General features: G+C 37.0%; 1 protein-coding gene across 3 annotated transcripts in view; it reads left to right on the top strand.

Annotated features, from left to right (window-relative positions):
- TMC1 (transmembrane channel like 1) overlaps positions 1-26611 on the top strand; it is a 475132-nt gene that overhangs the window by 347595 nt on the left and 100926 nt on the right. For all 3 annotated transcript variants that reach the window (XM_074394669.1, XM_074394667.1, XM_074394668.1), the window contains one exon: positions 991-1119. In XM_074394669.1, coding sequence (XP_074250770.1) covers positions 991-1119 — 129 coding nt within the window. The remainder of the gene's footprint in view (positions 1-990; positions 1120-26611) is intronic.

The following is a 26611-nucleotide window of genomic DNA, read 5'->3' as shown; positions in this document are numbered from 1 at the left end:
TTCTGGACCCTATAGTGTTTTTGTAATACTAGGAACACAGAAAAGAAAAGCTACATCCATGCTCAGTAGGGACTACATTCCTTTGAAGCTCTCTTCAAAGGATTGACTTCCACTAAATATATTTCAAGGTGAATTTTACCCATTAAAGTTGTAAGTTTAATTAACAGATAACAGATTAAGTTACCTTTAAGAAACAGATTTTTATTTTTCCCAATTTCAGTTTTTTTTTTTTCTCTTGAGACAGGGCTAACAAAATTTTTAAGGGCACTCAAAGACATCTTCACCTCTAATTTATTATCCTTATTGAAAAATTAAGTTTTTAAATGAAATGTAGAATTGGGGAAGGTATTCAAGGGAATAAAGAAGAGAGGGAAATATCTTGATATATCTGTTTTTCTTTCCACAGATTTTCTAGTTCAGAGAATTTGAGGCTCTAAACATAAAAGAACAGCTTAGACTGGGCATGGTGGCTCATGCCTGTAATCCCAGCACTTTGGGAGGCCAGGGCAGGTAGATCACTTATCACTTGAGGTCAGGAGTTTGAGACTAACCTGGCCAGCATGGTGAAACCCTGTCTCTAATAAAAATACAAAAATTAGCCAGGTGAGGTGGCAGGTGCCTGTAATCCCAGTTACTTGGGAGGCTGAGGCAGAGTGCTTGAACCCAGGAGGCGGAGGTTGCAGTGAGCCAAGATCCCGCCATTGTACTCCAACCTGGGTGACAAGAGTGAAACTCCATCTCAAAAAAAAAAAACAAAAAACAAAAAACAGTTTAGATTCAGGAAGGCAAATACTACTGCTTAAAGTTATAATAATTCCAGTAATCTTACATCAGTGTTCAGATATGGGTTCTTGTGCTTATAGGTCCTAGCATTGACTGTATATGGCCACATCTTCGAAAATGGGCTAAATACCTGGTATCTGTCTTCCTTAAGTTCGGAAATCAAGCAAACCTTAACTTTACTAAGGTGTTTCTCTTTTTCTTTTAAAGAGAAGAAGAAGAAGAAATTGATGAAGAGGAATTGGAAAGATTGAAGGCAGAGTTAGACGAGAAAAGACAAACAATTGCTACTGTCAAATGCAAACCATGGAAGATGGAGAAGAAAATTGAAGTTCTCAAGTATGGTGCCACATTTTATAAGTAGAAACATTTTCCTTGATACTGATCTCCTAAATCCTCTGAATATTACCTATATACATGCACATTATATATATGTATTTTGTGTGCAATATTATCTATATCAAGTATATATGAAATATATATAATGCTCATAGTCATAAACATGTATCATATATCTGTATATATACACATATATGTGTATATTCTGATATATCTGTTTCTTTTCGCTAGAGAGACTGGGCTATTAATTATAAATTGGAAACAACCATGAGAAATTATTTAGAGGCTTTTAACTTCTGTGGTCATCTTCAATCATTTGTTCCTTAAACTGTAGTTTCCTTAGCTTAATACATTTGTTACCATCTCTTTGAAAGAGACAAAGTATTTGAATTTTACAAGTTTGTGTGGGTTGTACACTCTTGTTTCTCTTCAGGGCCCTGGGCTCAAATGATCTTTTCATGTAACAGCTGACATTAAAGCACAGAGAAGATGCTAGGCCAACAGAACAGTAAATAGGATTCCAATGCAAGGTTATGCTAATAGCTATTCCCTGAACATGTCAGTGACCCAATTTCAGTCTTATGTTGACTGCTAATGTGGATGCAAACACAGTCAGAGCACACAGATTTATAAACTCTCCATATGCAGAGTCAAATGATTATCCCATTCTGGGGGATGGGAAGACTCACCCCTGAAGATCACACTATATTTCCCTGACCTGGTAGTTGGGGGAGGAGGAAAGAGCAGGTAAAAGGGAAGCTTTTTGTTTGTGATAACAGCCATGTTTGCATTTCTAGTTTTGCCAATAATTGCATCCATCCGTAAGTCATTTTTATAAATAGTCGTGTTTTAAAATTATCCCCTCACAAGCCTATGTTTTAAAATTATCCCCTCACAAGCCTATTTAACTAGTAATACTGTAAAAATGATAGTATAGTATTATTGTCTCTGATGATGAAAACAAGAACTGAAATAGCTATCAGGATAATTTACTTCTAGTCTCGTTTCTGCAAGCACTTGTGTGCTATTTAAAAGCATTGCTTAATCTCCTGAAGCCTTAGTTACCTCATATCCAAAATAAAGAAAGATATTCTATATCTTCTCTGTGTGCTTGAAACTTAGCCATCATTTATATTATTTTTGTTTTGTTTTCTAGAGTAAGGTTTTCCAAGTTCTAAACGTTGGTTTTCCCAGAAAACTTTTACAACACCACAAAATTGTAGTCTGGGAACTCCCTTTGCATGTGCATGCACACATTGAGTTAGGATCTCAGATCTCCCGTTTAATAGCTGTACACATTTGATCAAGTTGTGTAGTCCCTCTACACAACTCAGGTTCCTTATCAAATTGTATCTTATTGACAGAGTTTTTGGAATTATAAAGTTAGATAATTTATGTAAAATATTTCATAAAGCAAAGGCAAGCAGCAGCCCACGTTCCACAGAGCTACAAGTTTTGTGTGTGTGCATGCACGTGTGTCCGTGTGTTAAAATAGTTTGCATTTAGTGAAGTGATAATGATGCTAAATTATAGGTTTTAAAAATATTCTTACCTGGCAAAATAGAAGTTTGGCAACCCTATAAGGCCCCTCAAACATATGTGAAATATTAATGGCCCATAAAATCCCCAAACCTGGGAACCACAGGTAACTATACATAGAAAGTTTAAAATTGGAAAGCAATATTGTGAACTTCCAAATATATATGATTAAATAAAAATTCCAAAATATATGATTGAATAAAAATTCTAAGTACTATCTTCCCTTACCAACTAGATGGCGGTGTAGAAACCCCCACCACCACCCCCCAGCCCCCGATCTTCTTTGCCTGTATCTCTCATGCAGGATAATGGAGTAGACAACAGCTTCAGATTTGAGTTAGGATCTCAGCTCTCCCATTTAATAGCTGTGCACATTGGATCGAGTCGTGTAGTCTCTCTACACAACTCAGGTTCCTCATGAAATTTTACCTTATTGACAGAGTTTTTGGAATTAAAAAGTGAGATAATTTAGGTAAAACATGGTACTAGAACATGGCACATAGCTGGGAAACATAAGAGGTTGTAGTTATTACTTCATCTCAGAAGAGGCTTGATGTCTGATTCCTGAAGGGTGACAGGAGAGATGGAGAGAATTTGGGACCTGGAAAGTCTAGGTGGGAGCAGACCTTGCCACAGTCAGACTCCAGAAGCCTTGTGGGATGATGATCCATTAGTAGTAGTTTGGATAAACAATAAGATTGTGAGGATGCAACAGAAGGAAGTAAGGCATTTGACAATTTAGCAGAATTCAGGACCAGACCATTCTTGGATCTTGTAAAACATAGTCATAGTCCTGTGGCAGATTTCAAGGTCTCAGGCCTTGATCTGGAATCCAAGATTTAGGCAAATTTTAACACTGGGGAGAGATAGGCATTAGCATTGGAAAGAAGGACAATACTAGGCTTTAGTACAAAAGCAGACACTGACAATGAGGAGACCGCACCTGAATCTGGAATATAGGTGTTTTTTATTTGGCCCACATGTTTTTTTTTTCTTTTTCTTTTTTATTTTTTTAATTGTAGCAAAATATACAATACAAAATTTATCATTTTAACCATCAAATGTATTTTTATAATTTTTTCAATATTTTAAAAAATTTAAATTCATTTATTTCCCTAGAGATATGGTCTTAACTCTGTTACCTAGGCTGGAGCGCAGGGGTGCAGTCTTAGCTCACTGCAGCCTCAAACTCCTGGGCTCAAGGGATTCTTCTGCCTCAGTCTACCAAGTACTTGGGACTATATATACATACTATCATGTTTGGCTAATTTTTTCTTTTTGTGTTGAGATGGGGTCTTACTATGTTGCCCAGGCTGATCTTGAACTCCTGGCCTCAAGCTGTCTTCCTACCTCAGCCTCCCAAAGTGCTGAGATTATATTTCACACAGCCTCAATCTTTTAAAAGAGGGAGTAAAAAATTCAGATGTTCAGCCTTTCATGAACAAGTAGAAGATTTGGTCCTACCTTCTTCCATTACAGTAACAGCTAGGACTAAGCACCAGTGGCTTTATTAATGGGGCATTCCCTTTTCAATTTGCACCATTCTCAAACAATCCATGTTACTTGTTTATGGTACTTGGCCGTACTTGTAAACATTCAGATTTGCTGCCTCCTTCCAGTACAGCTGGGGAACAAGCTAGGCTCGTTACCAAGACAGTGATTCAGATCTTCAAGGCCAAAGTCAGCTCACAGAATAGAAGCACAAATTTAGGCCCAGAGAAGAAACAACTGTGGCTTCTCACTTGTCAACAAGGCTCACAGTCTGGTGATGATTTTCCATGGCCAGAAGTGGTTTCTGTCTTGTGGCTGTACCTGTGGGTTCCAGCTGGTGCCATGTCTAATTCTCTTAGTTTCAGCCTCCGTATGAAGTTGTTGGTACTTAACTGCCTGACTTATCTCCCTTTAGAGGCTTTTGAATGTTCTGTTGAGCCTCTCCCCACCAGATTCCAACTACATGATTAGAACAAGTGGTCAGTACTTCATAGTACATGCAAGTAGGTAAACATTTCTCTACCCCAGTGCTACCAATGCATGGGAATGAGGCAGCTTTCCTTCTACCCTTTCTTTCTTTCAGAGATATCTAACTTTGAGAGCATGTTTCTAAGGATTATGTTATTAATATTCCCCCAATTAGCCTGCATCATTGCCCCTGGCTAAGTCTATGAAACCCAAGATACTAGGCTCAGTGTAACTGGAATAGATGTTTTGAACGCAGGTTTGGATCTGTGCCTGGGTTTGAAGGCTTCTTGTTCTGGGCTTGGAGAAAGTTGTGAAACTTCTAAAAGGTATTTTAGAAAGGGTCAGGGTTTTAAGATATATTTTAGAATAAGCCTCAGGAATAGCAACTTACAGTTTTGAGGGTGTTATGGGAGAGTCAGAGAGAGCTCCCACATTTTTAAAGAGCATCTACCATTAGTAATATGAGTACACTCAGGGCTTAGGGTCAAAAGATGGTTATTTAAGTGGTTGCTACATAGCCAGGAAGCTCTAGGAATTGGTTTTGAATCCATATTAACCCTCAAACGTGGCTCAGGAACTAGAGTTCAGCATTTTCAAGATAGTGGAATTGGCTCTATACAGCTGAAAGGAAGCCATCTCCTTTTCATCATCACTGTGGAAATTGTAATTTTCATTGTATGTTTTATTGTATATTAATGCATTTTATACACTCCTGTAGCTTAAATCTATTGAATGATAATCTCTTGGTGGAAAGGCAGGTGTGTCTGGCCCAGACCAGAAATGTGTATTTTTATTTTTTATCTAAAAATTACTGATATATAGTCAGAATGAGAGCTGCTGTTTTCAATTCTGAGACAGAAAGCTTCATTAAACAGAATATTCAGCTCTACAGATGATTTATTCAATGACGAAGAGTGTATGTGGAGGGCTTAGAGGGGGGAAAGAGAAATAGTGTTATATTTTCCAATTATTTGAAAGTCAGTTTCTGTTTTTTTATGAATCAATTTAAAAACATTAATGAGAATACAAAGTATAATCTGTTTTTAAGTTGCTCGTGGGTTTAACTCTGAGTTTGGGTGACTAGATCTTTCCTACCTATAAGAGATCGCAGCACTTACATGATAGCAGCTACCACAAGTGAAATAAAACACCCAGGTAGAAAGTAACAGGTCTACTTATTACTCATCTTGAAACCTAAGACTGTTAACTGTATCAGAACATTATATGTGGTAGATTAAAAGTGCTCATGACTAAACCTAAATAAACAACCACCTTATTTTGTTATAGTGGAATAGGTTTTAGATTGAAAATTGAGACTTGGGCTTTGAGCTAAATGCTTCCTGTGACTTCTCCTCTTTGAAACTCAGTTTATTCATTTATGAAACAGAGAAATTGGATTGTGGACCATGGTCTTCAAACTGCTATCCTCCAAAGTCAAGTAGTTTGGTGAAATCAAATCAGGGCAAAGGAGGCAGAGCTCACAGGGACAGCCACTGGGCCACAATGCTGGCTTTAAGAACAGACCTATAGTTTCTCTCTTCTACACAGTATACGTCCATATAAAGCATTGATTTGAAGAAGGAATGCTTCTGTGGCTATTAAAAAAACAGTTTTAAAAACCCACTTAGCTGGATATTTAAAGAAACTTATTTTGGAGAGGGGACAGTTCTAACATTTCATGAGTCCACAAATTAAGATACAGAAACACTCAAAGTATACTTTTGCAGGGAATTGGCTCTTGGGTAGTCACCATTTTAAAATTATTTATTTTGATAACAAAAATGTGTATTTAGCTATATACTGACTACTTCTATTTCTGAGCTTTGTAGCACTCTGACCCAATGTTTCTGGGATCTGTCCATTGGCTGGCTAGGCCCAGTGATTTATTAATGAGACACCCAGTAAAGCCAAGGAAGTTATCCTCAGATTTCATTCACACTTAAGTGCTTCAAACTATCAGCTAGCCATTAAGGTAACATTCCTCTTACTCAGTCTTTTATCTCTTCACACTTCTTTTCATTGGCTTATTTGTTTTTTTATTTTGTTTTATTTTTTAGTTGGGAGAATGAATACATTTCTAGGAAAATGAGAACATAGTACAGTTGATTTCCTCTAATGGAGCTATCTGGGAAAACTTTGAGAAAACCATCTGGCTTCCATCCTCACCCCTTCTCTCCAGTTTTCTTGGAGCTTAAGATTTTCATAGGCAAGAATCATGGTTTATACTTCAGTTTACAAAAGTTTTCCCCTCATCTGTCATCGTGAAGGCGTGAAAGATGCTATACCAGAGGACATTTAAACATACCTACCGACATACCCTTCAACCATTCTGGATTATTTTCTGTTTTAAATTTATATTTCCGTAAGTTTTTGGGGAACAGGTGGTATTTGGTAACATGAGTAAGTTATTTGGTGGGGATTTGTATTTTGGTGCACCCATCACCCGAGCTGTATACCCTGAACCCAATTTGTAGTCTTCTATTCCTCAGCTCAATCCCACCCTTTCCCCAGAGTCCCCAAAGTCCAATATCACTTTTATGCATTTGCGTCCTTGTAGTTTAGCTCCTACTTAGGAATAAGAGCATAGGATGTTTCCATCGGAACTGGAGACTATTATTCTAAGTGAAGTAATTCAGGAATGGAAAACCAAACATCATATGTTCTGTGAATGCCAATTTTTTTTTTTTTTTTTGAGATGGGGTCTCGCTCTGTCACCCAGGCTGGAGTGCAGTGGTATGATCTCAGCTCACTGCAACCTCCGCCCCTCAGGTTCGAGAGATTCTCCTGCCTTAGCCTTTTGAGTACCTGAGATTACAGGCATGTGCCACCACACCCAGTGAATTTTTTTATTTTTTGTAGAGACAGGGTTTTGCCATGTTGGCCAGGGCGGTCTTGAACTCCTGACCTCGGGTGATCCACCCACCTCGGCCTACCAAAGTGCTGGGATTATAGGCGTGAGCCACCATGCTTGGCCCGAATGCCAACATTTCATTTCTTTTTATGGCTGAAAGGTATTCCATCATATATACATACACGTATTCCATATATATGTGTGTGTGTGTGTGTGTGTGTGTGTGTGTGTGTGTGTGTGTGTACACCACAATTTCTTTATCCATTCGTTGACTGATGGGCGTTTGGTCTGGTTTCATATTTTTACAATTGTGAATTCTGCTGCTATAAACGTGTGTGTGTCTTTTTTGTATAACAACTTCTTTTCCTCTGGGTAGATACCCAGTAGTGGGATTGCTGGATCAAATGGTAGTTATACTTTTAGTTCTTCAAGGAATCTCCACCCTGTTTTTCATAGTGGTTGTACTAGTTTACATTCCCATCAGCAGTGTAGAAGTGTTCACTTTTTACCACATCCGTGCCAACATCTATCATTTTTTGATGTTTTGATTGTGGCCATTCTTGCAGGAGATAGGTGGTATGACAATGTGATTTCAATTTGCATTTTCCTGATTCTTAGTCATATTGAGCATTTTTTCATATGTTTTTTGACCATTTACGTATCTTCTTTTGCAAATTGTCTATTCATGACCTTAGCCCACTTTTTGATAGGATACTTTGTATTTTTCTTACTAATTTGCTTGAGTTCCTTGTAGATTCTGGTTATTAGTCTTTGTTGGATGTATAGAGTGCGAAGATTTTCTTCCACTCTGTGGGTTGCCTATTTACTCTACTGACTGTTCCTTTTGCTGTGCAGAAGCTCTTAAGTTTAATTAAGTCCCACTTACCTTTGTTTTCGTTGCATTTGCTTTGGGGTTCTTGGTCATGAAGTCTTTGCCTAAGCCAATGACTGGAAGGGTTTTACTGATGTTATCTTCTAGAATTTTTATAGTTTCAAGTCTTAGCTTTAAGTCCTTGACCCATCTTCAGTTGATTTTTGTATAAGGTGAGAGATGAAGATCCAGTTTTATTGTCCTACATGTAGCTAGCCAATTATCCCAGCAAATATTGTTGAATGAATAGGACGTCCTTTCCCCACATTATATTTTCATTTGCTTTATTGAAAATCAGTTGTCTGTAAGTATTTGGATTCATTTCTGGGTTCTCTATTCTATTCCATTGGTATATGTTCCTATTTTTGTATCAGTACCATGCTGTTTTGGTGGCCATAGACTTATAGGATAGTTTGAAGGAAGGTAATGGGATGCCTCCAGATTTTTTCTTTTTGTTTAGTCTTGCTTTTGCTATGCAGACTCTTTTTTGGTTCCATATGGATTTTAGGATTGTTCTTTTCTAGTTCTGTGAAGAATGGTGGTGCTATTTCTATGAGAATTGCATTGAATTTGAAGATTGCTTTAGGTAATATGGTCATTTTCACAATACTGATTCTACCCATCCAAATGAACATGGGATGTATATCCATTTGTTTGTGTCATCTGTGATTTCTTTCAGCCAGGTTTTGCAGTTTTCACTGTACAAGTATTTCACCTCCTTGGGTAGGTATAGTCCTGAGACAGAGAGAGAGACAGAGAGAGAGAGAGTGTGTGTGTGTGTGTGTGTCTATTGTAAAGGGTTGAAATCTTGATTTGATTCTCAGTTTGGTCACTGTCGGTGAACAACAGAGCTACTGATTTGTGTTTATTAATTTTGTATCATGAAACTTTGCTGAATTCATTTTTTAGTACTAGGAGCTTTTTGGAGGAGTCTTCAGGGTTTTCTGGGTATGTGATCATATCATCACCAAACGGTGACAGTTTGACCTCTTTACTGATCTGGATACCCTTTATTTCTTCACTTGTCTGATTGCTTTGGCTGGGACTCCAGTACTATGTTGAATAGAAGTGGTGAGAATGGGCATCCTTGTTCCAGTTCTCAGAGGGAATGCTTTCAACTTTTCCCTGTTTAGTATTATGTTGGCTGTGAGTTTGTCATAGATGGCTTTTATTACATTGAGGTATGCCCCTTGTATGCTAGTTTTGCTGAGGGTTTTAATCATAATGGGATGCTGGTTTTTGTCAAATGCTTTTTCTTTGTCTACTTTTTTGTGGGGGAAGTGTTGTTTAAGAGCAGAAAGTTAAATAGGCAAAAGAAAGAAGAGAAAACACCCTCATGCAGTGGGAAGGGTTCTGAATGGATCCCCTCTTTCTGCATTTATTGAGATGATGATGTAATTTTTGTTTTAATTCTGTTTATATGATGTGTCATATTTATTGACATGTATATGTTAAGCCATCCCTGCATCCCTGGAATGAAACCCACTTGATCATGGTGGATTATCTTTTTGATATGCTATTGGATTCAGGTTAGCTAGTATTTTGTTGAGAATTTTTTATCTGCGTTCATCAGGGATATTGATCTGTAGTTTTCTTTTTTTGTTTTGTCCTTTCCTGGTTTTGGTGTTAGGGTGACACTGGTTTCATAGAATGATTGAGGAAGTATTCTCTCTTTCTCTGTCTTGTGGAATAGTGTCAGTAGGATTGAATGTCTGATAGAATTCAGCTGTGAATCCGTCTGGTCCTGGACTTTTTTTGTCGGTAATTTTTAAATTACCATTTCAATCTCACTGCTTGTTATTGATCTGTTTGGGGTTTCTAAATCTTCCTGATTTAAGCTAGGAGGGTTGTAGCTTTCTAGGAATTTATGCATCTCTTCTAAGTTTTCTAGTTTATGCGGATAAAGATATTCATAGTAGCCTTGAGTGATCTTTTGTATTTCTGTCGTGTTGGCTGTAATATCTCCTATTTCATATCTAATAGTGAAGCAGGAGTGGCCACAAGAAACAGACCTCTCGGACACTGAACTAGGAAGGAATTTATTTCAGCCGGGAGCAAGGCAACATAGTTGTCTAACAGCCAAGCTTGTCTAACAAAGAGAAGCTCTGCCTTTATATAGGCTTACAACTCTAGATATTACATGTGAAAGAGTCTTGGGTTTACAGCCTTAGGAATTACACGTGAAAGGATCTTGGGTTTACAGTTTTAAAAATTACATGTGAAAGGGGCTTGGTCGTGGAGTAAGAGGGGGAAGAGGGTTTGATCTTGTTTAAGTAAAAACAATGCCTTCTGGAAAGATTCTCCCATACTATGCCTGCTATCTATAGGAAGGTGACTAAGGAGACACCAATTGGCCAGCCATTTCTTCTATTGAAATGCAGTGTGGAAGTCAAAGGGGAGGTGATCTTAGATGCTTGGGTCTCTTTCCTCAGTAGAGTTTATTTGGATCTTCTCTCCTCTCGTCCTTTCTTGGTTAATCTTGCTAATGGTCTATCAATTTTATTTATCTTTTCAAAAAACCAGCTTTTTGTTTCATTTAGCTTTTGTATTTGTTGTTGTTGTTTCAATTTCATTTCATTCTGCTTTGATCTTTGTTATTTCTTTTCTTCTGCTGTTTGGGTTTGGTTTGGTCTTGTTTCTCTAGTTCCTTGAGGTGTGTGTTAGCTTAGGTTATCTATTTATACTCTTTCAGACTTTTTTATGTAGGCATTTAATGCTATGAACTTTCCTCTTAGCACCACCTTTGCGGTATCTCAGCAGTTTTGATAGGTTGCTTCACTATTATTGTTTAGTTCAAAGTATTTTTAAATTTCCATCTTGATTTCATTATGGACCCAATAATCATTCAGGAGCATGTAGTTTAATTTTCACGTATTTGCATGGATTTGAGGATTTCTTTTGATTTCCAACTTGATTCCGCTGTGGTCTGAGAGAGTACTTGATGTAATTTCAGTTTTCTTAAATTTATTGAGACTTGTTTTGTGGCCTGTCATAAGGTTTATCTTGGAGAAAGTTCCATGCACTGATGAATAGAATCTATATTCTATAGTTGTTGGGTAGAATATTCTGTGAGTAGCTGTTAGGTCCATTTGTTCTAGGGTATAGTTTTAATCCATTGTTTCTTTGTTGGCTTTCTGTCTTGATGACCTGTCTAGTGCTCTCAGTGGAGTATTGAAGCCCCCCAATAGTATTATTGTGTTGCTATCTATCTCATTTCTTAGGTCTAGTAGTAATAATTTTATAAATCTGGGTGCTTTAGGTGCATATTTATTTAGGATTGTGATATTTTCTTGTTGGACCAAGCTTTTTGTCATTATTTAATGTACCTCTTTGTGTTGTTAAACTGCTATTGCTTTAAAGTTTGTTTAGTGTGATATAATAATAGCTACTCCTGTTCACTTTTGGTGTTCATTTGCATGGAATGTATTTTTTCCACTCTTTTACTGTAAGTTAATGTGAGTCCTCATGTGTTAGTTGAGTCTCTTGAAGACAGCAGATACTTGGTTAGTGAATTCTTAACTATTCTGGAATTCTATATCTTTTAAGTGGAGCATTTAGGCTATTTACATGCAATGTTAGTATTGAGATGTGAGGTACTATTCTATTCATCATGCTATTTGTTGCCTGAATACCTTGATTATTTATTTATTTACTTATTTGTTGTATTTTTGTTTTAATGGGTTCTGTGAGATTCATGTTTTGAAGAGATTCTGTTTTGAGTGTTTCCAGGGTTTGTTTCAAGATTCAGAGCTCCTTTGAGCAGTTCTTGTAGTGCTGGCTTGGTAGTGGCGAATTCTCTTAGCACTTGTTTGTCTGAAAAAGTCTACATCTCTCCTTGATTTATGAAGCTTAGTTTCACTGGATACAAAATTCTTCTCTGATAATTGTTTTGTTTAAGGAAGTAAAAAACAGGACCCCAATCCCTTCTAGTGTGTAGGGTTTCTCCTGAGAAATCTACTGTTACTCTGATAAAGTTTCCTTTGTAGATTACCTAGTGCTTTAGTCTCACAGCTCTTAAGATCCTTTCCTTTGTCTTGACTTTAGATAACTTGATAACTATATGCTTAGGCGATGATCTTTTTGCAATGAATTTCCCAGGCATTCTTTGAGCTTCTTATATTTGGATGTCCAGCTCTCTAGCAAGGCTAAGGAAGTTTTCCTCTATTATTTCCCCAAATATGTTTTCTAAAGTTAGTTTTCTCTTCTTCTTCAGGGATACCAATTATTCTTAGGTTTGATCATTTAACACAATCCCAAACTTCTTGGAGGCTTTTTTCTTTTTTTAAAATTCTTTTTTTTCTTTGTCTTTGTTGTATTGGGTTATTTCTTAAACCTTGTCTTTGAGCTCTCAAGTTCTTTTTTCTTCTTGTTCAGTTCTATTGCAGAGACTTTCCAGTACATTTTGCATTTCTCCAGATGTGTTCTTTATTTCACAAAGTAGTGATTGTTTTATATTTATACTATCTATTTCACTGAAGATTTCTCCTTTCATATCTTGTATCATATTTTTTTTATTTCCTTAAGTTGGACTTCACCTTTCTCTGGTGCCTCCTCGATTAGCTTGCTAATCAACCTTCTGAATTCTTTTTCTGGCAATTCATGGATTTCATCTTTGTTTGGATCCATTGCTGGTGAGCCAGTATGATTTTTTTGAGGGTGTTAAAGAACATTGTTTTGTCATATTACTAGAATTGTGTTGCTGGTTCCTTTTCATTTGGGTAGGCTATGTCAGAGGAAGGATCTGAAGCTCAAGGCTGCTGTTTTGATTCTTTTGTCCCACAGGGTGTTCCCTTGATATAGTACTCTCCCCCTTTTCTTGAAGATGTGGCTTCATGAGAGCCAAACTGTAGTGATTGTTATTTCTCTTTTAGATCTAGCCACCCAGTGGAGCTACTGGCCTCTGGGCTTATACTGGGAGGTGTTTGCACAGAGTCCTGTGATGTGAACCGTCTTCAGGTCTCTCAGCCATGGATACCAGCACCTGCTTCAGTGAAGGTGGTGGGGAGTAAAATAGACTCTGTGAGGTGCCTTAGTTGTAGTTGTTTAATGCACTGCTTTTGTGCTGGCTGGCCTCCTGCCAGGAGGTAGGGCTTTCAAGAGCATCAGCTATGGTGGTATAGGGGAGAATCAGGTGGTGGGTGGGGTTCTAGAACTCCCAAGAGAATATGAACTTTGTCTTCAGCTACCAGGGTGGATAGGGAAGGACCATCAGGTGGAAGCAGGGTTAAGCACTTCTGAGCTCAGACTCTCCTTGTGTGGGGCTTGCTGTGACTGCTGTAGGGGATGGGGGTGTGGTTCTCAGGTCAATAGAATTATTTTCACAGGAGGATTATAGCTGCTTCTGCTGTGTCATGCAGGTTGTCAGGAAAGTAGGGAAAGCCAGTAGCTACAAGCCTCATCCAGCTTCCATGAAACCCAAAAGGCTGGTCTCACTCCCACTGTGCCTCCTTCAACAGCGCTGAGTTTGTTTTCAGGCAGTGAGCAAATAGGGCTGAAAACTTGTCCCAGGGTACCAGCCTCCTGGCTGAGAAAGCAAGCAGGGCTGTTGTGCAGCCTCTCTGCCTGTTACTGGGTTCACATCCTCCCCAAAGTTCTGGCCAGGAAACTTCACATTTGGTTGGTTCAGTTCAGGTTTCCTTCTCCCTGTGGTCTTTTCCCGGTTCCTCTGGCAGCCGTCCTGTAGGGCCCCTGTGAGACAAGTCAGAAATTGCTTCCCTGGGGACCCAAAAAGGCCCACCGGCCTTTTCCTGTTGCTTCATCTACCCTTGTGTTTTGCTCAGCTCTCTAAATTGTCTCAGCTCCAGGTAAGGTCAAATCCTTCTCTCGTGATCTGGACTTTTAGCTTCTTCAGTGAGTGTGTGTATTCAGGGCAGGGGACAATCTTCCTTTTCAGCTTCACTGTTTGGGCACTCACAGAATTTGGGCTGTCTCCTGGGTCCTGCAGGAGCAATCTGCTTCCTTCAAATGGTTTGTGGATTTTCTTGGTTTTCCTGGTATATTTCTGCAATAGTTGTTGGAACAAAAGTTCACAGTGCAAGTCGCCACATGCTGTTCTATCCATCCAAGACGGGGCTGCAGTTTAGTACTGCCTCCTATCTGCCATCTTTTCCTAGCAGTTCATTCTGGATTATTTCTAACCAATAACTCAACCGAAGCACAGGCCTTTATTTCTTGTACTTTACAGGTATCTTTAGTATGGCAATTTTTCATCTGCAAAATGGAGAATCTGTAGGCAATTAATGCATCTAGATTTTGTCAATCAAAATGTAACATTGACATCCTATTTTTCTGCTATTTTATAAGTTCATACCAGGTGTCAAGCATTGTGCTGTGGGCAAGTTTCTTAGCCTCTGCATCCTTGTGCTTCCTCACTATTAATGAGGATAAAAGTACTACTGCATAAAGTTATTGAGAGAATTAAATAAGTCCATGGATACAAACATATAACATAGTGCCTGGCATAATAATTTTCTTTATCCCTCTCAACCCTCCTTCATGGTACATTTTATTATTTTGACTTTACATATAAGGAAACTGATGCTCTGAGAAGATAGATACTTGTCAGATAATTAATAAGTGATAGATCTATAATTTAAGATTGTTGCGTGGAAATTTACCTTGGTATGACGGAGGTCTCTAAGTACTCTACCAAGCAAACTTTCCCAGAAGTCAGAGACCTGATGGTTCACATACCAAATTAACATATTCAAATCACATGGCTTACTAAGCTTATTTAAAGCACAGTGAGAAGTGAGGGGAAAGAGGAGATATGGTAAGACATGGAATAAAATAGCAATATTGTGAGATCATGGGCAACAGGACCACACTTCTGTATCCTTTGTTCTGCAGTGTTCATGTGCTCTGTCTCTTTCATCCTACTGATAGTGTGGCTAAGGGGACTGAGGTCCCAAAGGAGCCCCCAGAATAAAGATAACTTGGGCCAATGATAGCTACCTGCTGTATTGGAATGAATGACACATGACAAGTATGCCTGGTTATACCAGTAGCATGTGATTAGTCTGTTGAAATTACAGGAGTTGTATCTGTGTTTCTTGGACAGAGCAGATGCAAGAGGAACTAACTGGATGACACCAATGGCTGGTCAAGTTGGCAGTGACAGGTATCTCAGTCCCAAAGTGTCAGGATAATGATTTGATTTTTTTCATCTCTTTCTAACTATAATGTTCTTGTTTGTTCATCATTTTCTAAAAATTTGTTTTCTCTCTTCTTTGGCAGATATTACAGGTTACTAATTTGCCTGCTATCTGCGGTGAACACATCAAGCATGTCTATGGATCACACATATATGTTCACTTATTAGCTGTATTTAACATATACTGTGTGCGGGACCAGCTACATGATTTGCATAATGTAATATAAAATACAAATGTGGGGCCCCCGTGTTTAAAAATACTTAAGAATTTCTATTATTAAGAATTTTAAGATAGTGAAAGAAACCAGAATATGCCACCTCTAAATATGCATCGTTGACATAAATATTTTTGAGTTGAAGGGGATGAAGGACCACATGCAGAAAAGGTCTCTGCCTCTTCTATTTGCCCAAAAGCAGGACACAGAAATACAAAAACAAAAGGTCTGTGATGCTCCTTCTCCCCTTTCCTGCCTAAAGACAATGTGTAAATTCTCCTTTACAACATTTACCAGCTGAGAGCTTGCTCCAGAAAAATCTGGAAACAGAGTTGACTCTTTCCCACAGTTTTCTGGCCTTTGGAAGCTTAGGGCTGTTTTCCTCTTTGTCCTGTCACTTCTCTACAATGTATTTATTGATCTTGTTGAAGATTTTATATTAGTCAGGATTCTAAGTCACAGTGTCTTGAGTTACTTTTCACCTGCATGATGTTATTGTATTAATAGACTTGTTTGTTTTTCTCTTGTTAATCTGTCATTTGTTGCAGGAGACTGTCTCAATTAAAAACTTATGAGGGTTCAGGAAAATTATAATTTCTGCCCAACAATGACAATAGCAGAGCATAAAACTAAGCACAGGGTCCATCTGAGTGTGGAGCCCTGTGTGACAGTGCAGGTCACAGGCCTATGAAATTGCCCTTGCCTATGAATTTCACCTGAATATTCCAAGCCAAGAGCTACTTACTGTCTATGCTGAACATTTCTAATGAGTTCCATCTATTCCAATAGCAGAAATCACTGGTCTCAACTAATTTAGCCAACTCACATTGTAGAACTCAAGTCTATGTAACTCCAAGAAACTGTTCATGCACTATAGCCATGGAGTTCTTTTTAAATACCATTTTGAACATGTCATCCCCATGTTCAAAGCCTTCAGTGTCTCCTAAGTAATTAACAAAATTTAGTCAATTTTGCTTAAAAAAATCGGTGAGCTCCACAACCTGAATTTCAACTCCCTTTTCAAAGCAACCTCTCATTGATTACTGATGCTGATCATAAGGTTTTAGAGATGGACAGAACCATCTCCAAATGTTTTTTTTTTGAGTGTCTACTATGTATCATGTCTTGCTCTAGGAGATGTTTCACACATTAACTCTTTTATTCGTCATGAGAGCATTGAAAACAAAGTTATCCCCATTTTACAGATGAGAAAATTGATATTGGCAGAGGTAAGGTAAACTTACACAGTTAATAACTGTGAGAGTAGATTAAAATCCAGAATTCTCTGTCTCCAAAACCTCAGGCTTTTTCTACTGTGCCATACTACTTCTCATTTGAACCATATTTTCCAGTGAAATGAGATTAATCTTCTCCTATAGACACGCCAGGTACATGTTATCACTTCATTCTGGTATCGTCTCCATTTTTTGGCATCCTATGTTTCTTCCATGCCTGACTTTATATCCTGTTTGAGGTTCTTTCTCTGCCAACTCCTATAGAAATAAAATTCAAATGAATTCTCTTGATTATTCATTTGGCTCTTGTGTTATGCAGCATTGTGTTGTATTTCTAAAAAATTGTATGTAAATCTCCTTCCTTCCAGAAGAGATTTTGAGCTCCTCAGGGCACAAAAAGTATCATACAACTCTTTATTGTCTCAAGGGCTAGCATAATGCTTTGTACACAATATTTAATTAATATTTTACGTGTGGGTGAAAATGTTAATGTCTTTTTTTTGTTGGACACTCATTTCCAAAACAGAAGAATAATTAATATGACTGGGATGTTTAAAGGGTCTGGATAAATAGGTGAGTAAAAGACAGAAATGTGCTAGTAAAAAGCCATGATTTATAGTGTTTGCCAATTTCCATAGTGTAAATACTCCCACTGTAGCCAATTTCAAGCTACCGACAGTTACGAGCCAACTCACAAAATTCTTAGAAATTTCATAATCAGTGGTTTTGTGTGAGCCAGCATAAGTCAGATTTGGTATCCCTTTGGGGGATTTAATAATGAACTCAAGTTAGTTAAAACTAATCTGGAACAACTGAAAGCAGAGACTTAAGTAAAATAACTGTTATTTAATCTATAATCAACTATGAAATGCTTGAATTAGAGCTACCTGTAAGAAGAAAAAACAATGATTCCATAATGTGAAAACTCCAGATAAAGGCCCAAAGTGCATTAATGACTTCTTATCCTAGTTTTTTAATTGAAAAAAAAAAAAAAACCTGCTGAATTATTTTTATTTATTTTAGAATTTCCTCCCAAATCTATTAGCATGCATAGACGGCTGCAATTTTTCTTCCATCTTCTCCTCTTCTATTCATTTCTTCTTAAATTTTATCTTAAATTGGAACACTTTTTATTCAAGAGAAATCAATTTTTGATTGCGATCAGAAATCTCTTGCCATTCACATTAGAGCTTATCTACCGCAATTGCCTGCTTCATCATTTTCGTTCTATTGGAATAAGTATTTACAGCTATAAACTAGCCTGAATCTTACATATTTCTATTAAACAAGAACAATGTCCCTGATGGTTTTCTGTCTCAGAATTTATCTTACTGATATTTGTTGTATTTTTATGAGTGCTTAGCAAATTATTGTGGTTAAGTTTACCAGTGCCTTTCTAACAGAATTTTGAAACTCTCCCTGAAAGGATATTGAAAAAAGCCAAATGTAAAAATTGTTGTTTTTTTCCTTGAGATTTGCATGTTTTGAAAACCCTCAGTTAAGGAAGTCAGCTATAAAACACAGGCTAAATACTCTTTTGTCTATCAAGAATTCTCTTTACTTGTTTGTTTCATAATTCTTTAATCTTTCCCAGCTGCATTTGCACCATTTTACCATAGTATACCTGGAGATATTCTTGTCTTTGCCTTAGTTTGGCAGACTTTTCAAGTGGCTCACTGGACTACTGTTTCTATTTCTTTTAGAAAGTTGTGAAAGCATTTATTTCTCTTGTAACTGCCTCAAAATATCAAGCACACGGCCTAGTTAAATCATCTTGAGGTTCTGCCCATATGGTTGCAGAAGGATATTAGTCATTGGAAAAATGGGTCTAAAATGATAATATTCAAAGATGTTTTCCAATATTCTTGGCAATCTTATTCACTAACTTCCACAAACATTTAATTATCAAGAATTTAAATAACTTTGTCTTAGTTTCTTGTTGCTATAACAGAATACCACAGACTGGATAATATATAAAGGAAATTTATGGGGCTTATGGTTCTGGAGGCTGGGAAGTCCAAGAGCCATGACACTGGCACCTGACAAGAGTCATCTGACGGTGGAAAGCATCATGTGGTGAGCAAGGACGAGAGACTGAGAGAAATGGGGCTGTATTTACCTTGTTATCAGAAGCCTATTCTGTGTTACTAGCCCACTCTCATGGTAACCATATTAATCCATTCATGAGGGTGGAGCTTTAAAAGTTCACTCTTAAAGGTTCAATCTCTTAATACTGTTACAATGGCAATAAAGTTTCCAACACATAAACTTTAGGAGATGTATTCAAACCATAGCAAACCTTAAACTTCAAATAAACAGGGATTGTTTTAGTAGCACAGTATAAAATGATAATAAGAAATATCAGACATAAAGAAGTTCCAAAGTTCTTTTTAGATAGATAAATCATGGTTACTATTATCTTCTTAATTACATTTCATCATCATATTATCTTCTTAATTACATATTATCTTCTTCATTACATTTCATCATTTATTTTAAAACAATAAAAATACCTATTTTTCTGTGGTATTATCAGTCAACATATTCTATATAGAAAGACACATTGAATAAATTTTCTGAGCTTGCTAGGGCATCCTTTCCCCTAACAATTTTTGATGATGATTTGTCAAACATGCACTCTTTAGAATTTTAGCTGTCAGTAACAGTTGATTTTCACAACTTTTATTAGACTATCCATCTGTATTAATGATCATAAAACTATCTAGGAATGCTTTTAAATACATTGGACATAATACATTAACAGTTAAAGGAAAAAATATATGCAACTAATAAGCACAAAATAAGATTAATTAAAGAAATGGGTCCTTGCTGTTTTGGGGAAGAGTTATCCAGAACTCAGATAAGGATACGTCTCCTTTTTGTGGAGAAAACCTTTTGTTTTACGAAACTTGTAATAAGATAACAGTCAAGGCATTTTTGTGGGCATCTTTATGTATATGACCAAGCAATGGCAAGTGGGATATTATTTTGGGTACTTAAATAAATATGTTAAAGGCTAAAAGTAGCTAAGCTTTATTAAAATGCACATATTAAAATAAATTTTGAAGAACATTGTATTAGAATATTAGGGTTCTCTTAGAGGGGCAGAACTCATAGGATGTATATATTTACACACACATATATACATATATAAACATAACTGTTACATATATATGTATATATGTGTATGTGTGTGTGTGTATATGTGTGTGTGTGTATATATATGTATATATATATGAGTTTATTAAATATTAACTTACATGATCACAAGGTCCCACAACAGGCTGTCTGCAAGCTGAGGAGCAAGGAGAGCCAGTCCTCAAACTGAAGAACTTCGAGTCTGATGTTTGAGGGCAGGAAGCATCCAGCATGGGAGAAAGATGTAGGCTGGGAGACTAGGCCAGTCTCTCCTTTGCATGTTTTTCTGCCTGCTTTATATTCACTGGGAGCTGATTAGATTGTGTCCTACAGATTAAGATGGATCTCCCTACCCCAGCCCACTGACTCAAATGTTAATCTCTTTTGGCAGCACCCACACAGACACACCCAGGATTAATACTTTGTATCCCTCAGTCTGATCAAGTTGACAATCAGTATTAACCATCACAAATATCATAACGCATTGTGTAAAAGGAAGAAAGGGGAATAGTTTCGTATTTCTAATATAAGGGGTTCAAGATTCCCTTTTATAATTATAAAAATTAGAAATTTTTAAGTATTACAAATCATTTCTTTCAAATAGTTGTTTATGATGTGTTTACAATATATATGCTTAAGTTTACATATATTTATATATATGTGTGTGCATGTATATATAATGTATATATATACAAAGACACTCATATCTACATAAAGATACATAATTCTTTGGATGAATTAACTTTTATGTTTTATGAATACACTGTTCTTGTGTTTCATGACCAGTGCTTGATCACAGAGATTAGGACAGGTTAGAAGGGAGGCTACGGAAGGACGTAAAATATTAAAACAGGTTAATTTTGCAGAAAGCCCAGTTCACATAGGAACATGGTGTCCTCTGAGGGTGCCCTTACCCAAGCTGTGCTCCCCAGTTGCTTAGGACAGTCTTCCATATCTAAGTTTGTCATGTGACAATCGTATTTACCCAGGTAGTCCTAGTTATTTGCAGAGCTCACTGACCTGCCATCATTTAAAAGCATCATTTTAAATGTATTGTCCACTCATAAGAAAAGATAGAACACACTGTTCCAACAGAAAATTAAGGACTTCTGTTAGAACAATTTGGATTTAGTACCTCTAAATATCACTACACAACATTTTGAAAAATGTTTGTAAAAAACACGTATAATGCTTACAAATATTTAGAAGAATATAAATATAAATCCATAGGTATTGTGTTGAAACATGTTAACCACACTTTCAATGCAGGATGCTTCTTCTCACTATGTGGCAGCACTTTGTGAATTTTTCTGTTTCACAGTATCCAGAATTCATTAGAATGTGTTTGATTAGAATGCACACGAGGCAAGCAAAATTAGCACAGTCTGTCTACGAAGCCACATAGATGGCCTTGCAAAGAGCCGAATGCTAGTATATCTAAGAATATGAGTTTGTGTGTATGATTCATGGTGGAAATGTCTCCTTTGTTAGAGAAATTCCTGCAAACCAATGCCTAGAATGCCCTTCTCTGCCTACTCGAATTCTATTAGTCCTTTAACATCCATTTGAATTCTTAGCTCATCTACAATATCTTCAACAACTCTCAAGCATCCATTGTCCTCTTCCTTTTTACTTCAAGGCTGTCTTGCACTGTTTTGTAACCTATTTCATGGGCCTATATCTCATATTTCTTAATAAATTTTAAGCTGTAGAAAAGAATCCATGTATTTCTTTTGAACAGTTAACACATTAAGAACATAAAACATGCCCAGTAATTACTTTGAAAAAAATAAAAGGGCTAAGTAAAAGTGAGAATGAAAAAATAAGAGAAATAAAATAAATTTGTTTATAGGCCATCATTTTGGGTGGGTCCTCCTTATAGCTGTGTAGAGCAATCTATAATTTCAGTGGCATTTTTACCTACTCCTAATACATGCAGTAAAGGGGCACGAGGAAATACCACCATTTTGCAAAATATGGGTGATGAGAATTATTGGGGTAAGGCTTTAGAAAGAGCTTCCTTCTTATTCTTGGGCTGGTGATTTTAAGATTCATTTGTGGCTTTTAGTTTACATTCTCCCCAAATCTCATTTCCGCTCAACACCTGAGCAATAAGAGTAGGCTGGGATGCCTTACGAATATGGCCTAGAACTCTGCAGCCCACATAATATTATCCATACCTTCAGGTATTAGTATTGCTAATCACATGCTCAACTGATTCATTAAAACAAAAGACAAAAAAATAAACAGACATAAAACCCTTTTCATAGAGCTTAATAAGATGATCCAGAGAGACATTTATGAAGTTACCATTATAAAATGCTTCCAACTAAGAATTCATTATAATGATTTGGTTGTAACTTGTGTAAAAATTCTTCTGTCAAAACAGAGATCAAGAAGAGAAAAACAAGCAGAAGTTTATGATCATATATGTATCCCACTTACACATGGGACCACTCAGGGGTAAGTAACTGAAAGAGGAGGTTAGAACTTGAGCTTACATAGCATCTTAAGAAAAGAACAATACATTTTTAAAGAAGTGATGAGACAAAGGAAAAGGACTTTGAGTTTCTGTGATGGCAAATGATAGGAAAGCAAACATATGGGGGAACTCACAGAAAATAAGGCTATTCAGTAAAGTTTGTTGTGCAGATTCCTCTGGTGCCCTCTCTGGACTGATAGGTTTGGAATAGTCTTCAGTGATTAACTTCTGTCCTTCCCAGTAAGAGGAACGAAAATAATGCTTTATATGTTTATCTCCTGCTTTTAGGCAAAGAAGGGGAGAGCAGAGAGCTTTTCTTGTATCTGCCTTTTCTTGATTGCCTTCAGCTCGAAATAATCTTTATGCCATATTTTGGGCATTTTGGGGCATAACGTGGCGCATAATCCTGATATAGCATATTTTGAGGTGCTGCATTTTGCTACCCTCCAAATTGTCTCTACCCTTTTATTATCTTAGCTGATAATTGTATATCTTCCAAAAATTTGTTTTCCTTCTATGAAGAAAACACAGTTTCCTGCTACTATGATATTAACACAAAGAATGTTTAAACCGTAAATTGAATCTTAAAGCAATCAGATACAAATCAGAGTTAGGAAAAGATTCAATCAGCAGGTAGAAAAAGGATCTAGTATGCTTTTAGTTTTAAAATTTTCATTAAGCCACTAAAGCCCAGCTTGTTTTTCCCTTGTTTCATCTAAAATTACCCGAAGATGCTGACATGACCTCTAGGGTGAGACTAAAATGTGTTTGACTCTATTTGACCTTTAAGCCAGCCATGAAAATTAGCATTGTTTTAGAGCTCCAGGGAGCAACAAAGTCATCCTGAGTCTGAAGAATTTCTGTGGCAGTAACTTGGAATTTCATGCAAATTTGACCCGTCTAAGATTTGCTTTAATTGTTCACCAACACCAGCATCTGGTTTTAGCACATCTCTATGAGTATCATCAGAACTAGAGAAAAAAAATTTCCTAAAGAAGTCTTTGTACATAGGCCCCTCTCATGTTTATTGCTAATAAAAATTTTAGAGGGCTTGGTAATGTAAAAGAAATAGGTATTTTACCTGTGAAGTGCTACTATCCAAAAGGAACTATACCAAAATACATCAGACATAAAAGTTAAGAGGTTATATAAATGCACGTGTCATTCTTTTTTTGCTTGTTCTTAGTTTATTTACTGGTTGTTTTCAGATGGTCAGTCAGGTAGTTACTCTTTAGAGATGTAAGATAAAGTATGGACATGAAAAGTAGTTATTTATCAAAGGCAAGTATCAAGTATCAAAACATGTAGAGTACTTAATGCCAGTTCAACAACAAAACAATTATATAAAATATAGTAGCTTTTTAGCCCAATTTTCCAATAATTGCTTGAACAACATACTAAATTTAAGAGCTCTTTACCTCTTAAATTTGGTAGTCTTAGTAAATAAAATTTGGTTAGTTCTGCAGGGGCAGAAGGATGTAGTACTTTGTCCCCATCATAAGGTAACAGGCAACAGTTCTGTAATGAAAGATGGGTTCACAAGAGAAAAATATAACACATTTATTTCACCAAAGTTCTATATGATATGGCAGCCTTCAGAATGAAAATCTGAAGACCCAAGGGCAGACTGTCTATTTTTATGCTTAGATTCAATAAAGAATGAACAGCCCTGTAGAAACGTTATTCGATAAAGAGAGAATTATCTAACAGTAATGAACTGAGTAGGGAAACCCAGCAAGACATGTACAGATTCTCCCTGGCCTTACTATTGTAACATCTCTTCCCCCTCCTGGCTTATTTTGGTATAGTTCCTTTTAGATAGTACTACTTCACAGATAAAATATATATATTTTTAGATTACCAAGACCTCTACAATTTTTGTCAGCAACAAACATGAGAGTGTTTCTCCCTCCCTTGACCTACTCTTGACGAAGAGTAGGTCATAGAGTTTCTTTATGACCACCATCTGGACAGAAAGATAGAGAAAATTAGAGTAATAATTTATGTTTTTTTTACTGGCTTTGGAGAAAAGGGGGTTTTAGTTTCTTTGGCCTGCCCTGGAGAAGGGGCATTCTGAATTCTATAGCTGGTTTGGGGCAAGAATGAGGGGTGAGAGGCAGGAGAGCAGGTGAAGGTCAGTGAGACCTTTGGCTCTGAGGCTGCTTCTTAGGTTTTCCAGTGTCCTTTAGTTCAATGTGCTTGGCATGGCAAAGCACCACATTCAGGGTCTCATTTTCTGAGCCCAGCAGTTCCATATTTTGCCCCCAACTTGTTGCACATTAGAATCGCTTGTGGACTTAAAAAAACATTGATGCCATATTCCAGCCCTAGAGATTGTGATGTAAATTAGCTGTCTCCAACCTTTTTGACACTAGGGACCAGTTTCATGGAAGACAATTGTTCCATGTACTGGGGCTGGGTGGGGAGATGGTTTCAGGATGATTCCAGTGAATTACATTTATTCTCTACTTTATTTCTATTATTACATTATAATATATAATGAAATAATTATACAACTCAACATAATATAGAATCAGTGAGACCCCTGAGCTTGTTTTCCTGCAACTAGATGGTCCCATGTGGGGGTGATGGGAGACAGTGACAGATCATCAGGCATTAGATTCTCATAAGGAATTCTCAACCTAGATCTCTTGCGTGTGCAATTCACAATAGGGTTTGCACTCCTATGAAAATCTAATGCCACCACTGATCTGACAGGAGGAAGAGCTCAGGTGGTAATGTGAGTTAGCAATGGAGAGTGGCTATAAATACAGATGAAGCTTCACTCACTCGTCCACCACTTGCCTGCTGCGTGGCCCAGTTCCTGACAATCATCTGGTCTTCTCACTGGTATTCATTCGTTCAATTAGCATTTGTTGAAATTCACATCTATGCCAGGTGCTAAATTCACATCTGTGCCAATGGCCATGACCTGACAATCATCTGATCTTCTAACTAGTGTTCATTCATTTAATTAGCATTTGTTGAAATTCACATCTATGCCAGGTGCTATATTAAGTACTGGGAAATTAGTACAAAAGACACAGAGCTTGGAGATTTCAGTGCAATGGTGAAAATAGACTAGAAAGCAACACACTGGGCTAACTACTACAGAAAGGGCAGAAGTCAAGTCACACACCTAGGGGGTTGAGGGGATTGTTGGAAAGAAAGGATCAGAAAAGGTTTGGTGGAGGAGCTGTAGTGTTGGCCTAACTCTTGAACTGAAGATAAAGAAAAGGAAGAAAACAGGTGAAGGAGAAAAGAAAGGGCATCTTAGAAAAGGGAAACAGCATGTATAAAATCATGGATGCGTTAGAAATCGAGTTGCAGCCAGCTTCTCATTTTATGTTTTCTCTCACGATAATCTTGTATATAATTGTTGAAACATTTTTCTCACAGCATTGTATTATACACATCAATTTCCTGCTCAAAAATACTCTGGATCCGTATTAATATCAGAACGAATTCTGCACTGCTTAACCTAACATTAGGGCATGCCAGCTCCTCCTCTAAAGCATTTTAACTGTCCCCTTCATTGTCTGCCTGAAGACCCCAGGTATGTTTTCATCTCCTCACTTTTGCTTATATCATTCCCCTGCACCAAAATGCCTTCCTACTCCTTTGACCATGTAACTGAATCCTCCCTTCATTCAGGGTTCCTTGATACCACTTCATCTCTCATCTCAATCTTGTAGCATTTATATTTACTTTTACTATTCTTATTTGTTAGTAATTAGATGGTGCCCTAAATATTTATCTATATCTTTAGTTTTTAATGGAATTGTAAATTTCATACAGAAAAGCATAGGACCACATTCTTTTATCTCTCTTTCTGCATATGGCACAGTGCCTTAAAATAAACAAAATTTATATTTTTATTGCTAATAACAAAACTGAATGACAATAATATAATGAGTTCGGAAAATGGAGAAACTGAGCATTTGCATAATTGCCTAGTCTTTGATCATTGATGCAGACTACTTTTACGTAATTATAACAAGAGTATACAAATTGTTCTGTATTCTGAAGTTTTACTTGACACCGTGTCA

Source organism: Saimiri boliviensis, chromosome 2 (genome assembly GCF_048565385.1).
Source record: "Saimiri boliviensis isolate mSaiBol1 chromosome 2, mSaiBol1.pri, whole genome shotgun sequence".
In the NCBI taxonomy this organism is placed as follows: Eukaryota; Metazoa; Chordata; class Mammalia; order Primates; family Cebidae; genus Saimiri; species Saimiri boliviensis.
The sequence above is the reverse complement of the archived record's forward strand: the minus strand, read 5'-3'. Positions and strand labels throughout refer to the sequence as shown.